The 15,840-nt window shown below is 38.4% G+C and overlaps 1 protein-coding gene across 2 annotated transcripts in view; it reads left to right on the top strand.

Annotated features, from left to right (window-relative positions):
• grid2 (glutamate receptor, ionotropic, delta 2) overlaps positions 1-15,840 on the top strand; it is a 402,736-nt gene that overhangs the window by 257,570 nt on the left and 129,326 nt on the right. For both annotated transcript variants that reach the window (XM_063896521.1, XM_063896522.1), the window contains exon 5: positions 10,753-10,806. In XM_063896521.1, coding sequence (XP_063752591.1) covers positions 10,753-10,806 — 54 coding nt within the window. The remainder of the gene's footprint in view (positions 1-10,752; positions 10,807-15,840) is intronic.

The raw sequence follows: 15,840 nt of genomic DNA, 5'->3' as shown, positions 1-15,840 counted from the left end.
GCACACCAATAATAATCTTGAACACGATTGCCCACTTGCAGAATGACATTGTATCTCCTCCCTCGTCTCTCTAATAGGGTCAGGTTCAGGGTCAGACATGTTCCCTCTGACAGGGCCCAGCAGGAAATAGAGGAATACAATGATGTGATAATTGAGAGGGCAGAAGATGTAATCCGTCTTAAGGGTCAGCTGATATCTCATCTAAGCTTTGCTTTACTTTTGGGCACAGTGGCCCACGGGGCGAGATTTGTTTGTTTCATGTGTTTAATGACTTATTTATGAAGCTTTCCACATGCTCTCAGCAAGAAGTCCAATTTATAGTTTGTTAGGGAATTTAATTGATTTTTATATTAACACAATGTAGTCTATCTCATTCTTTGTTTTAGACAAATTGCATTTCTTCTTTCGCATGCCATCCATCATTTTAGTTCAATGTAGCATGTATCATTGTTGTTAAGACACCAGGCCACATGTTTTTTGGTACATTTGCAGAACTTTATTGAGTCAATTAAATCTATATTTCTGTACTGTATGTCCATGCGTCCTAGAACATGGGTGTGTAGCACATTGTTGGCCACCTACTGGGACTTGTATGGATTTGTAAAGCTTTGCAGCTCTCATAATTAGAGAGTTCCATAAAAAAAGTCCAGAGCTTTTAATCCTATGCGACGTAGAGTCTACTTCAACTCCAAAATGCTTGAGAAACTGACATAACAACAAATAATTGAGTGAAATGAAATAGATTTTTTCAATGTTTTAATCATACTAAAAAAGCCTTCATCATTTTAATGAATATTTTATTCCATAAGGGATCAGTATTTTGATGCCTATTTTTGTATTTGTATAACTCAGATGTGTCCACTTGAATGTCCAACTTCTCTATTATGATGCAGTACATCTGCAGTTATGAATGTTGCAGCTTTGATATATTTTAAGTAAAACATAGGTTGCTTTTCCTTCTGAAAAGTACATTTTGTTGCAATCTGGCAACATTATATCTCTGTGAAGCAAAAGTGACGCTCTATAGGCTATTAACTCTAATAGAAGCAGGAAAGGTAAGTTTATTTGAGAAATACCAAAACTATTTTGACAATGGAGCAATATCTAGGGGTCAGTTCATCACTGAATAAATTAAGTGTGAAAATAATAACTCAATTTCATAGCTGACTGCTTTTCTAAGGACAGTTTAAATGGTTGTATAACATTATAATGTACAATTTTTCATTCAAGCTGAGAAAGAATCTTAATGTGAATGTTTTAAAATTACCTGATTTATGTCAAGCCACCATCAGCCCCCAGTTACCTGTAAAACATTAGTGCGCAGTAGGGGTCAGCGCCTCTGGCTGACAATTTTAGCATATGGACCAACCCCTGGAGGAAGATTGGATGAGTAATTGAAGGCTTTAACAGCTGCTACTCTCACCATATGCAGCGGGTTATTCCCTTCATAGCTCACCCTCTCAAACACCAAATGTTAATTCTGTGACACTTATATGACCTGATCCCCCAATGGTAACTGCGTAATCTCATATTGTAAAGCTGTGACTTATAGTGACCTCACATGCAAAAGAATGTGTTAAAACCAGTCCGACCTGGGTGCCCTCTGGCTGAATTTTCAACAAACCCCAAGGCATGAGCAATTTGAAACAATGAACCACCGTTACAGCTGTTATCAATAAAACACTGGACGAGTAAATTGTGAACGATGAAACTATTATTTTGTTGCAAAAACTATTATCTTAGATGACAGTATGTTTTGCCTGTTTTTTAAGCATTTTCAGATGAGAGAATGCTTATTCTATTTTACATTTTAAACATGAATTAGCTCTATAACAGCAGACATTTTGGCCTGATCCTGCGCTGTCTGAATCCTCAGTAAGAACAGGTGCACATGTTTGTGGCTGGTAAAACAGAGTACAGTGCTTGAAGTACATCCTTAACTATAATCATATAATAATAATTTATAATTAAACACAGAAATGGCTCTAACAGTAATCATGTGCTGTGTGTGCGTGTGACCTTGTGTGTATGATTGATACTGGGTGTGATTCATAGGGTACCTATGGTAGACTTTGATACACTTCATACAGTTTGATAGATCAATGGACAGTTGGAGCACCAACAGACAGAATATTTTTGTATTAGGTCAAAGATTAGTCCACCTACAAAAGCCAAGCTATAAATCTTACAGGACCTCTTCACTTGGTCAGCGCACACACACACACACACACACACACACACACACTCATTCTCCCTGTCTAAAATAGACACACAGGTGTGCACACACAAAGGTATAAAAGATTGTTCTTCCTCTCTTGTCTAACTGTCCATCTCTATCTGTCATGCTTTCATATTCTTACTCACAAACACGTACACAGTCAACCTTTCATTCCTGTTATCTGACCTCGCCATTGGCAATTTCAGTTGGTATGGTTTCTGACATTTGAGGGCACAGGTTAATCTTTTAATTCTCCTGGGTTTTGCTCTTGTCTGCCCTGTTTTTATCTGCACTGACATGACCAGTGGGCCACTGAGCTAATGCTGGGTATGTTTTTGTTGCTGCAGTTGTCGTAAAGTTATTTTACAAAGGCTAATAAAATAGTGTCAGCGAGAGATGATTGTCTCTTCTTTTGGCTCTTATTCTACTTTTAACTAATATTGATATTGCATCGAGATGAGTAAACAGCATTACCTGTAGTTTCTGGCCCATGCTCGGATGTGTAAAGTATTTTAAGTGTACAGAGTGTCATTAATAAATGTACTGTTGTAACCTCAGTGACTTTTTTTGCAGTAGTAGTAGGATAAGTACACTATCGTCATAGAGAAGAGCTGTACCTCGCTGGGGTTATTGTGTTATACATTTATTTATTGATTCCTGCTTTACTGCGTCACCTGGTCCAGCCTCAGTTTCACCTCTTTGCCCATCTTAAGAATCATCAGGACTTAATCACTGGCGTGCCTGCAAAGATTGTGATGACCATTTATTCACTTTGATCTTTAAAGTAGCTCTTTAGAAACGTATGAGTGACATCACAGAGACGACATTCACATTATGCTGTATATAGTCTATGGTTAAAGCTAATTTATATATGTTATCAAGTGAGGGTTACAGAGTAATATTAATTTAATTAAGACAATTAACCCTGAAAATAGCCTTTGCCCTTTTTAATGTTCAGAAAAATCTGATTTTTGAAAATAATGGGAAATATATATAAAAAATAATAGAGTTTTAAATTCTATAGAAGAAACAGAAAGCAAACATGTGAACTGAATTTATTTTAGTACTAGCCAGTAATTCCTATATAATCTGGTGGTAGATGGAAATTGAATATTAGTAATTGGCATGCATGAGAAAAAATACCCTTTCCACCTAAGAGAGAGACACACACACACACACACACACACACACACACACACACACACACACACACACACACACACACACACACACACACACACACGCACACACACACACACACGCACAATCAAACTGTTTACCTTAGACCTATCAAGACAGCTTATTCTATTTGTTCCAGCCATTGATCTGTTCATATCTAAATGTCAGGTTGAATATCGTCATATTTCCTGGGGGTGGTTGTGCTCTATGTGTGTTATACGTTCTCTCCGTGGATCCGTGGTCTAATCAATAAACTGAAAGGCCGACATTTACACACATACCCACACAGTCTTGTGAGCTTCTGCGTACACACATGCTCACAGGCACCCACAGAAACAAACACTCACTCTACACACAGTTCAAGCATGATGGATGTCTTGCATGTTGGCCCTTTTAACCTTTGCCATCACAACATAATATCAAAGACTTTTGCTGTCGTAGCATTACAGCGTAATATATGTCAGTGCAAAATGGAAAGGGAGGATTTGGTGAGGGCAATACAGAAAGAAATAAACTTAAAGCTGCTGATAAATGTCTGCTGAAAAGACAAAAAAAGTGAATGACTCTTCCACTTTCATTCGCCTTGTTTTCATCAGAAAGTGAGTGACTGATCAATAAAGTCATTGGTGTGTGTGGTGGGTTGGAGAGCAGGGCGAGACCTTGTCAGGATGAGGTTTGGTGGCTTTTGTTGTGTGTGTGTGTGTGTGTGTGTGTGTGTGTGTGTGTGTGTGTGTGTGTGTGTGTGTGTGTGTGTGTGTGTGTGTGTGTGTGTGTGTGTGTGTGTGTGTGTGTGTGTGTGTGTGTGTGTGTGTGTGTGTGTGTGTGTGTGTGTGTGTGTGTGTGTGTGTGTGTGTGTGTGTGTGCTTGCGGGCGGGTGTGTCTGTTGGGTGGATGCAATAGAGAGAGGGAGAGACCTTATCAGATTGGGATTGCAGAGAGACACTGTTCTTGAGCAATCACTAAAAACCTCACACTGATAAATGAACACTCAATCAAGCCTTTTCAATACTCTCTGTATCTTTCCCTCATTACTTCTGCCTTGTTCCACAAGGAACAAGTATGCAAGCACAACCTTTATAGACTTTGTTGATCATTGGTGTGTGTCGACTGCTGGATCATACTAATTAAACAGACAGTAATGGTTGTGATTTAGAGTCATTAGTGGTTGGGAGACATCACACAGGCCTTTGCCACCCCTCTCACTCATGTAATGATATGGTCCAGTGCATCTAAGTCTAACACGTTATCACATCGCCTTGTTTTCTGAGATATCCTTTTGACACTGCAATAAATTGAAAACACTATTTTCAAATCTCTAAATATTTTTTTTGTGTGTTTTCATGTAGCATTTTTCGCAAAAAAATAAAATGCATGTAGGTTTATCTAAAAACAGTTTGTCTATTCAATTTTTGTTAAAAATCCTGGGTAAAAATAAAGAAACTATATTATACTATATATAATAATGTATGGTTGCGGCTACTTGTTCTGTAAAAACGATTTACCTTTGTCGACTTAAGATGAGCCTCACAAATGACTATGCTCACGCTCTGTCTTTTGCTCTATCTTTGCCGTAAGCAACTGTGCAGAATGAGTTCAACCAAACACATTGCACCAAAATAATGGAAAACATTCCGTCACTGCTCCCTCTATTGCCGGTGCGGCTCAGCAGACAGCATGACTACTGCAGGCTGGAGACATGATCTGCAGTGCATTGCTTCTTTTCCTGAGAAAGTTTTATTTTATGGCAATGAGGGGCAACAAAACACACCAGTATGTGACTCTCACAACTACAAATGGAAAATATTCCAATACCATATCTGCACCATATGTCAAATTTATTATGGAATAAAGCACATTTTGTTTTAATTGATTTATTATTAATATGCCATTTGTCAAACTCAGTGGCTGAACACTTTCATCAAATTACATGCCATTACTCTACACTGCCATGACTGCATACCTCTTATGTCTGAGTGGCCCCACTATATTAAATTAGATTTATTGCTTACCTCAGGTTCCCTGAACAATCAAATATTTCCTAGACTGTCAGTGTTTCCCAAGACAAGGGGTCTAGTTTCTCCCTTTCAACAAAAAGTATTCTGAAGCAATATGAACACAAACCATAGAAAAGTAAAACCCAATATTTCACGTTTAAGCATGTCTGTTCATATTTACTGTGTGTTGGCCAAAGGTCTATCTGCAGCATGTTCTCTCCAAAGATTGTATAAAACGTGGCCTTGTGATTTTGCATGTCATGCATACAATGATTGTAATAACAAATCATACTACACCTAAGCAATGTTATTGCCAAGGAGACTATCTAACATGGCAATTAACTGCTTCAGATTTCACTGTCGTATCCCAAATGCGTCGGTAGATGCGTGTTGGCAAACTTTATGTCTGTACATGAAATGCAGGTAGCATATCTATTTTCGGGATGGTGAATGTGACCGTGTGTAGTTCCTGATATATTAGTTTATTCATACAGCATGGCAGTGAAAGAGAAAACTCAAGTCTTTAGATTTGCAGTTTAAGCACCTTATGTGCTAGCAGAGTGCATGCCAATGGAGTGCCTGTTTTTGCATGTGCATGTGTATATTTGCTTTTGCATGTGTGCATGCCTTCAATCAGTGCTCAGTGCACCTCTGCCAAGTATGCAAATCCATAGAGCAAAACAGTGTCATAATGTATCACCCTCTGCTTGACATCACAGCTCTTTAACATAAAAATATACACGCATATACACATATACTTGACTCAAAGGCACACACAATCAAACATGCATATGGTACACTGTGGGAGTTGCACGAGTGAGGCAAGTGGCATCAAGCCTAAATGGCAGAGTCGACATGAAGCAGTTATGATGTATCAGGGAGAAAATGCCTCTGTTAGCATGGAATCAATTCTCATTTTGTAAACATTGAGGATAAAAGAGAGGGAGAATTAATGTGGGACACATGTACAATTAAATGAAGTCGGAGGACGAGGGGGTTTACTCCTCACCTTTGTGTAATTGCGGTAATGTTCGAATGTGTTTTGTAACAGACTTCAGAGACATGCAAGTAAGACACTGCAAAAATAGTCTGTGATAAGGTAGGACAGAAAAGCAGACAGACCACAGGGAGTGAGGTTTTGAAGAGAATGGGATTTATTGCAATGGAGAAGACCTACTTTTCTTAATCTCACAAGGGACAATTCAGTTTTCACATTAGGTCCAAAATACACACAGACACACACACAAGCAATTTTTAGAACTAGGTGTGGGCAGTTTAGCCTTGCTCAAGGACACCTCGGCAGTGCCAAGGAGATGAACTGGCACCTGTGCTGTCTGAGAGGTATTGCTGGTTGGAATGATGATGGTGGAGGAGCAGCGGATCATGTAGAAACTAGAGCAAGCCAAGGTATATTGGTTAACAGGCAGCTAATGCAGGCGCACTGCCAAGGACGAAGCTGGGGATGATGTGATCTTAAGGAACAGAAGAAGTTTCAGTAGGAAAACACACTGGAGGAGTATCTACCTCTAAAGCTCAAACATTATCTGGCCATGAGTTGATGGAGAACCAGAAAAGATATACTGTGGAGCTGATAAGTAGATGGGAGTCAGCTACATGCAGTATTTGAGGTGAATGAGCTGTTAGTAGGACTTAGCTCTGATAATGCAAGGATGGGAAACACACCCACACTACTTACGAATAGAGACAGACAGGAACAACTAAGAGTGTTTGAGTGTTGTGAGCATTGAAATGGGCAGGAAAGTGCTTGTTCTGTCATAACACATTCTTTACTAACTACTCACAATTGTGTGTACCTTATTGTGAGGTGGAAAATCTTCAATCATCAGCACCAACCATTAAATCAATAGGAAATCAGATAAAGAAAGACATCACAAAAATAGTTACTGGGAATTACAGTAAACAGAATCAACTTCTCTTCTTGCTTCTTTTCTGTCAGCTTCTCCCCGCACTCTGTCACTCCATTGCACTCTCCTCCTATCATGCCTACTTTCTTCCCATCTCTCTGATAGTTTAGTGTCTCAGTTCTCCTTTATCTTACAGCCAAGGTGGAATGGAGGGTTTGAGATGATAACAGTAAGCATAATCACCTCAAGACCCAGACACTGGCATATTATCCCCCCACACACATATGCAGACACAGAAACGGAAATTACAGTAATCAGAAAGCAGGCTCAGGTGGACCAGGTCAATAGCATGCTATGTTGTTTTGGACATAAATAGATGCATAACCTGAACAGCATATACAATATTTTTTGCAGCATAAGTAATGCAACAGTGGCCGAAATGAGAGAGAAGGAAGTTATGGAAATGGATCTGTGCAAGTGTGAATGCTCGTGTTTTAGATGTCTGCCTTTGTGTAACTTGCTATTTGAGGCTGTGCTTTCACAGCTTGTGCTTGCATGTTAAAATGTGAAACTCAAATATTAAAATGTGAAGCTAAAATATTCCTACTTTGGAAGCTCGGCTGCAGGCTATTTGCTTGATTTGATCACAAATAGTGCATGAAATTAAATTACACAACTAATTTTCAATTTGGTGTACTTAATTCAATGGTAACGCCCACTCTCCCTCTTTAAGCTTCACCCACTATTTATTACGCAATATCTGCTTTGGCATTAATATTCCTTGCCCTCTCACATAGAAAAACAAATATATGCAAACACATAGATACACTGAGTATGTAATAATACAGAAAACCTGAGGGGCAAAGTTGAATTATTATTATTTAAAAAAACGTGTTGAGATGTGTCTATCTTTCTTCCCTTTTTTCTACCGCTCACACTGAATCTTCCATCGTCTTTTATGACAAACACAAGCACATGGCTTAATAATATGCAAACCTATGGCTTTGGGACTTATAGCCTCCTGAGGGTGTGAAACATTAGGAGGCAGGGCCCTCTGATGGCAGGTGATGAATCTTTCTAATTGGGGGGAGAGTGTGTGTTTTGGGAAACAATTTGCCTTTGCCAAATAAAACTGAGACATTAATTAGTTCAGGCAATAATAAAAGGTTTTTTAATTACTGATTAAACATTTTGCTAACATTGCAACAGGTCATTACAAGATCAAAATGATGTTAGGAGGTATCACAGCATCTATAAAACACACAGGAGCCTGGAGTTCACAGTGGTATGGTGTTGGAAATCAGGCTTAGTTCAGTCTGGCTGCATTCAGACTTTGAGAAAAGGCTTACCTATATTGGCATTGAGTGATTTGATTTGTCCTGGGCTGCAGAGCTGGTGTTTGTTTGATCCAAGGACTTCAGAAATTAAGCTTTTGTAGAGCTGGCCAAAGAGGTCAGAAGGTACTTTCAGTATCATTAAGGGAAGCCACGGGACTCTTCCCTGCCATGTTGGTATTAAGTTGTTAACAAGGCTGTGGTAGTGTGTATGAACAAATTCAAATATAAATGCACATGCACACACACAAGGTCATTTTTAAATGTTAGCAGCAGTATGTATTGTAACTGTGTTGTGTGTGCTTCTTTGTGTGCATGGGAGAGAAAGAGAGAGAAAAAGTGAGCGTATTGAACAGTTCCAACCATTGAGGAGTCACGTCTAGTGTAAGGAGTCTGCCCTTTCCCTAATTAGCTTGAAACATCTGTCCAGGCGGCTGCCAGAGGGAAGTTATAATAGGAGAAGTGGAAACACTCGCATCCACCAACACTTGCAAACCAGCGAATAACATCAAATACATGTTTGCATTACTTTACATACTGACTTTAGAAGATCTGTTCATAATCCAGTGTAAATGTTATCTAAAACCTTAATGAGGACACAGGGAAGGGAATAGAGAGTAGGGTAGAGAGAAGATAGAAAGATAAACAGGGTAACAATATTTATTTATTTTCTCTCTCATTCACTGCTTGTCTTTTCTTCTTTTGCAATTCTCCAATAGATAGAGACAGAAACAGCATGAGAGGACAACAAGGATTAATAACCTGCATTCTTGGGATTCTCATTGTTTGGTTTCCAGCTGTGTTTGAAAGAAAAGTGTGAGAGAATGGCTAGAATTAGAGACAGAGATGCTGACAGAAAAAATGAAGGCAAAAATCCAGTATTTTATCCCTCTCCTTAATTCTCCCTCCCGCCTTAGTCGTTGTCTATGTCGCAACCATGTTTCCTGTAGACAAAGTGTTTTACTGCAGCCGCAGACAATGATGAAGTTTTATGGAGGCTCTGTGGGAGATTAAACCACTATTAGCAACGCTCTGTCAGCTTACTCCAGCTGTTGCCTTTTGTTTATGGCTAAAAAGTGTTTTATGACACACGGTACTATAGTCACCTAAACAATTATAGCAAATGATATATGACTGGTGCTGTATTTTAACACGAGGGATGGATGGGGGAGAGGGAAGGAAAGGAGCGGATGCAGTCAGAATGAGAAATGAGCAATTACAGGAGAGCAGAGATGATGGGATGAGAGGTGAGGCAAGGAGCATCGATAAGAGAACACAATTTGAGGGTCAGGTGGGATTGGGAGGAAAAAATATGAAGCAACAGCAAGTGTTTCTGAGAGAGCAGAGTCAAAAGCAGAGTGACAAGATTAAACACAAATCCTTATCAGTGTTTAAAAGTAAACGATAAAGGTGGTGATAGAAGTTGTATGCCTTGAAATAGTGTTGTAAAGATAGAAGAAATGGATAGGAGACAAGATAAAGACAATACAACAGAGAGAGAGAGAGAGAGAGTGGAAAACAAGTGACAGTACCATTTGGTGTGAGTTAGCAGAGAAAGAGAAACAGAAAGCTACACTAAAACACCTCTTTACTGCCTTCTTACTGTTGTAGGTACTTAATGGCACTGCCATTTATGTGTTAATGTTCCATTCACCTAACATTAGGTGATTGTCTAGAGTAGCCAACTTGTAAATGCTTTTTAAGGAATTCCAGAAATGAAATGTAAAACATTTAACACTATTAATATCTTGGGAAAGACTCAAAGTGTTGATGTTATGTCAAGTACCTTGATGTGTTGTGTTGCAGAGATACACTACGTTATTTTTGGATGAAGAGCTCCACCAACTTTGGGGTTTGAACCCAGGGAAAGGGACTTCATACTTTTCCCCAAACTTCTTTCAGACCAGCAGACTTTCTGTTGCATCAGTTACACCGTTTAGACCCAGTGTACCTAAAATACACATATTATAACATACTATTGTAGGCTTCTTAACTGATGACTGCAAACAACATTTTGATAGATCCAGTGGTAGAGGTGACATTTTTTTCAGAGGCACCTTTTTATGTCATGTGACTACTTAATCATGTTCCTTATTTTTAACCATTACATTGTTTGTTTTTTCTCAATTCTAAATGTGATGGTGTGTTTTGTTGTTTTGCAGGTAGTTGAGACCAATCTGGTGGCCTTCGATTGTCACTGGATACTGATTAATGAGGTGAGTGCCACTCAAATGATTTATGGATCCCGTACTGGGTATGACTTCAATTCACCTTATTGCTTCCATTATCCTGGGAATATTTATGGTTTTAGATCCAAGGCCACTTCAATCTCCCTATTGTCTTGTGTGAAGAAGAGAGGAAAGCCTAAACAGTTGTTCTCTTCTTTTGTTCAGTCACAATAACACACAAAACTTGAGGACCAAGGACAATTTAGTTTATTCAAGTTGGATTCAGCTCCTGCACACCACAGGCAAAAACAATCTAATAAAGATTTTATATAGTTCATGCTCACGACTTATTGAAGATAGAGCCACTGTCTACAAACACTAAATTTGCCAGAGAGGAATAACGTGACCTTGCCAGACTTTCATTGGATATAGCATATATTCTGGCTCAGTAATAGTCCTTAAATAATAAAGGTGTATTAAGGGAGCAGGCAACCACTGACAGTCAACAAAGTAACTTTCCTATCCACTCGGACTGTGCAGCTTTGGCCCTGAGATATATTCAATCTACTTAACAATTACTTATCAATATCTATTGATCATAAAAGAAACATTTAAACTTTAATATTGACTTGACTTTCACACTATTTTGTAAAGGACTACATCGTTGATCTTGCTTAGTGTGAATTGCCTTTTACAAAACCACCCAGATCAGCTACTTTTGAGTGTGTGCGCAAGAGTGTATGCTTGCCTGGGTGTTTATTTACACTTCTAGCTAATGTGCTCTGTCGTGGTAGCCTTGGGCATCAAAGTGAACTGGCAGGGCACAACAGGGGGTCGATGCCCATACTGCCACCAATTCCTCCACATAAGAGCAAGAATGCAAACACAACCATAAATACAAATATAAAAAAACAACATCTACTGTAATAGCTATGAAAAACCTAGCGTTATACAACAATAAAAAGAAACTCAGATGCTTTACACTGCAGTTTCTCTCACTCCCTGTTCCACTTGAAAGTCATAGCCTTAAAAGTCATAGCCTGCAAGGCTCAGCAGTCCTATTACTTGCTCAGTTATGCAAAGAAAGTATTTCAGTTTGAACCAGATGTTAGTATGCATGACATCCATTAATGCTGCAGGGACAGCCAATCATTATTTTCTGATGTTCGCTTTTAGAATGTCAGTCTTGCTACATGATGTTTTTTATTTTTTCCTATTTGATATGGTTGAGAGGCTGCAGTAACATTGTCCCAATCCCCGCAAATACCTCAGACAACCTCTCAGTATTGTTTTTGCATTTTTTCAAATGCTAATGCTTCCAGGGAGTGAGGGAAAATAATGAGAATCGTCCCTGCAATTTAATGAAGATGGCAGTCTTCTCAGTGGTAAAAATCTGGATAAATCTGTTCAAAACAACCACTCTGTATTAGTTACTGGCTCCATAGAAGGACTGGTGTGCCACTTAAATGTGTCTCTGTTGCTAATTGAAATAAATGGCATACTATAATGTTCATTTCATAATGTAACACTTGAAGCTTAACTGCTAACTTGTAAATATGTCTGTGGTCGTACACTCTCCTGACAGCCTGTTTTTGTACAGAGGCAGAAGGCAATGTCAAGCAGCCTTCTGAGCAGTTTATCATTACTTGACTGCCTGATAGGCTCAGTTCACATCTAGCCATCTAATAGACTGCTTTGCATCCTGCCAAGCATCTGGTATTGTCTAACACCCTTCAGGCTTCTTGGCAGCAACCATCTCTTTGCTTAGCTTTCTTGGAGGCCTAACATGTCATTCTGCAGCCTATGTATACAACATGTACAGTATAGCCGCATGCAGCTTTTAACACTTTGTACTCGCTGTCTTTGAAGAATCAATTGTGAAATGCAGTCTGGCAGGTAAATGCACTTTAGGTTTTTGTTTTTGCAATGGCATAATATCACCACCGTATGCTTCCTTACTGTTATTACAGTTAGATTGAGAAAAACAATGCAAAAAATGTAAAATGACAAATCACAGTTGTGAATTCCACCAAGTTTAGCTTTGTTTTTGCATCTTACTGCGTTCTTTCAAAATGTGTTTTTGTTTAACTTCCCAATTTCCAAGAGACTGTGTAGCAAACAGTCTTGGTTGTTTTAGATTTATTTGAACATTTTGTAGATCGGTATGTGGTAAACATGTTATATATGGTTACCACTTGTAGTGGGATCATTGCAAAAATAAACTTGGATTCAGTTCACTCAGGGAACAAGTGTATCTCTGGTACCAGTAGAATCTGGTAAGTCAAATCAATTATATGTTTTACACGCCATGTTTCCGGGGTACTATCTCCAGTGGAAAACTATAAAGAAAAACTCATGTGTTAACATAAGGCAAGTCAAGGATAGTCGTACCATGGGGTGAAAACAGGTATTTAATTCTTGACAAATCCTGTGTTTATTTATTGTTTAACATTTTCGTTGGCACAAATTATTCGGAATGAGGAAAGCCGTAGAGAAATGAGATCCAACAATAGGTCCAGCCCAATGGAGCCAGGGAATTATATCTTAATAACTTGGCTATCTTTTCACCCTATAAAGTTGTTGGCATGATACTCTACAGCTTGTTATGTCCAGTTGTTTTGGTTCTCAACCACATCACCGAATGGTTTAAGATATGATTTAAAATTCAGCGAGAACCAGTCAAGCAAAGTCAGTATGATGTGAGGAAAACAGATTGGGTCATAGGCAGGACAGCAAGACTAAATTCCCGTAGCTGTCTTGTCTCTTTTGCTGTCTGTACACATGCTATGGCACTTTGTGAAAATGAAGCATTTCAGTTTGCATTCAGATATCTTCACCAATGTTATTACTCAGCATAAATTTGTTTCATATATAAGTATTACACAACTAATATATTTTATTTGTGCTAGCTGCAAACATGCTGAAACACTCCTGGATACCAGGGTTGTCGTTTTTATTACTTAGCAGATGAGATTTTAAAAAAAGCAGGAAAAGCAGAATAAATACAGGGGCCATGAAGAGTTGAAGAGAGGTATGGGTTGAAGGAACAACAGATTTCAAGAGATCAAGAGGAAGATTAAGAAATCTGCACATACTATATACAACAACATACTTTTCCCCCAAGTTATATTGAAAAGATAATAATAATTCAATTAAGGCAAGGCAAGACATGTTTATTTATATAGCACCTTTCAACACAAGGCAATTCAAATTGCTTTACGAAAATAAAAGACATTAAGAGCATTAAGAAATAGTGCCACGGAAACGCATAAAAACAGTCATTAAAAAGACAAATAAAATAAAATAAACATGAATAACATAGTTATAAAATATATGAATAAAAGTTACAGTGCAATGTAAGATATAAATAGTTCAATTAAAAGAAAAGTCTTCAGCCTGGATTTAAAAGTAGTAAGACTTGCAGCGGACCTGCAGGTTTCTGGAAGTTTGTTCCTGATATTTGCAGCATACTAACTCATAAACATAATCATAACTATGTTTTTAAATCTAATTGTGCTAATTAAAAGTTTGCTAAGTAACAATGGCAAGATGTGGTTGTGGAAAATGCTGCTTGGCGCCGTCTATAAAAAATGCCCATTAAATATTTTAGGAAAAGCTTCATTCCCATGTTTTAACTGTTAAAATGTCGGCATATAAAGAATAATGGTTTGTCAAAGACTGTTCAGATGTAGATACAATATTCCCATCATTGGCTTTGAGAAGTCCTATACTGTAGCAAAGTGCTTAAAATGGATGAGTGGATACAATATTTTGCTATACAATTTCCCACTACTGGTTCTTTGGAGAATGAATATTCCTCAGTGTAAAAGCACTCTCCCTCCCTGTGGTTTATTATGGATGAGGGGGCACTGTATGGTTGTCATAACTCTGCTTTATCTACAGCTAGCAGTCAGACAGCCCCAGTGAGGGGGAGTTCACAGTTCATAATTGATCATCCTTCCTCTCCCTATCTCCTTCGTTCTGCTCAGGCTGAGGGGATGAAGGGGAGGAGGCATAGACATAATAAGGGACACTCATGGCTTCTCTTTTTCTCTGTCTTTCTCTCAAGTTTGGAGGATAACTCCACTATTGACCTTACTCGTTCCGAATCACTTCATGGTCTATTATGTTCTGTCATGCTATCATTCTCAATCTTAACTATTGCTGTTCACTCTCTTTTTCTCTGTTATTCTCTTTTTCTTTATTCATTTCTGCCTTTTTGTCTCTCATGGGAACAAGGATGAGATGAGATTAGGCTTCTCTGTCATTTTGGCTGTTAAAATATCACTGCTTGATATCCAAAGCCATGAAACTGAAATTTTGGGGATTTTCATGCTTCAAATTATGATTGAAGGATTACATGGTCTTATGCCCGCTAAGATAATTATAGAAACCTTTATTTAATGAAACCCCATCAAAACCCATTGTATAGAAATATTTGCTGGTCAATGTAATGTATTCTTCTTGGAAACATGACATTTATTCTAGCCTGCAGTAATATCTAAGTTATAGAACACTTTATTTACAGCTACAGTGCTTGTTAAAATGAGATGCCCAGCTGGAAGTTACCCAGTATGACTGCAGCCAGATACCACTGTTAAGCGGCTGTTAGAGTTCTTGGATATTTTTTTTTTATTCTATTGAAGCCAAACGTAACATTTCCAACCTATCCAATTTTCCATTATACTAACCTCTTTCTTCTTCTTGCCCTTCGCTCTATTGTTGTTTGTAAGGATATTAATGAAAGTCCTCAACGCACAGAAATGAAAGGGTGATGTAGTTAGAGGCATAGAACATATTTTTGGGCTACTCAGGGAAAAGATGAAGGAGGGGGTACAACGTCCAAATGACACAAGGTTCTTTTCCAGACTTGTTTTGTTTTTTTCAAAACATTGACCCTCTCAATACGTGGAAAATAGAGGAATTGTATGTTGTCATAAAAAAGTACAGAGCGAGAAAGAGTTTTGAGGGTTAGAATAGCAATGGGAGGAGCAGAATAGGTTGAATAATACATTAAATCAGCTGTTTCCCCTCTTCTGCAAATAATAAGAAGAAAGGAAGGATTTGATGTCCCTATGGGAG

This window comes from Eleginops maclovinus, chromosome 12 (genome assembly GCF_036324505.1).
Source record: "Eleginops maclovinus isolate JMC-PN-2008 ecotype Puerto Natales chromosome 12, JC_Emac_rtc_rv5, whole genome shotgun sequence".
NCBI classification, from domain to species: Eukaryota; Metazoa; Chordata; class Actinopteri; order Perciformes; family Eleginopidae; genus Eleginops; species Eleginops maclovinus.
The sequence above is the reverse complement of the archived record's forward strand: the minus strand, read 5'-3'. Positions and strand labels throughout refer to the sequence as shown.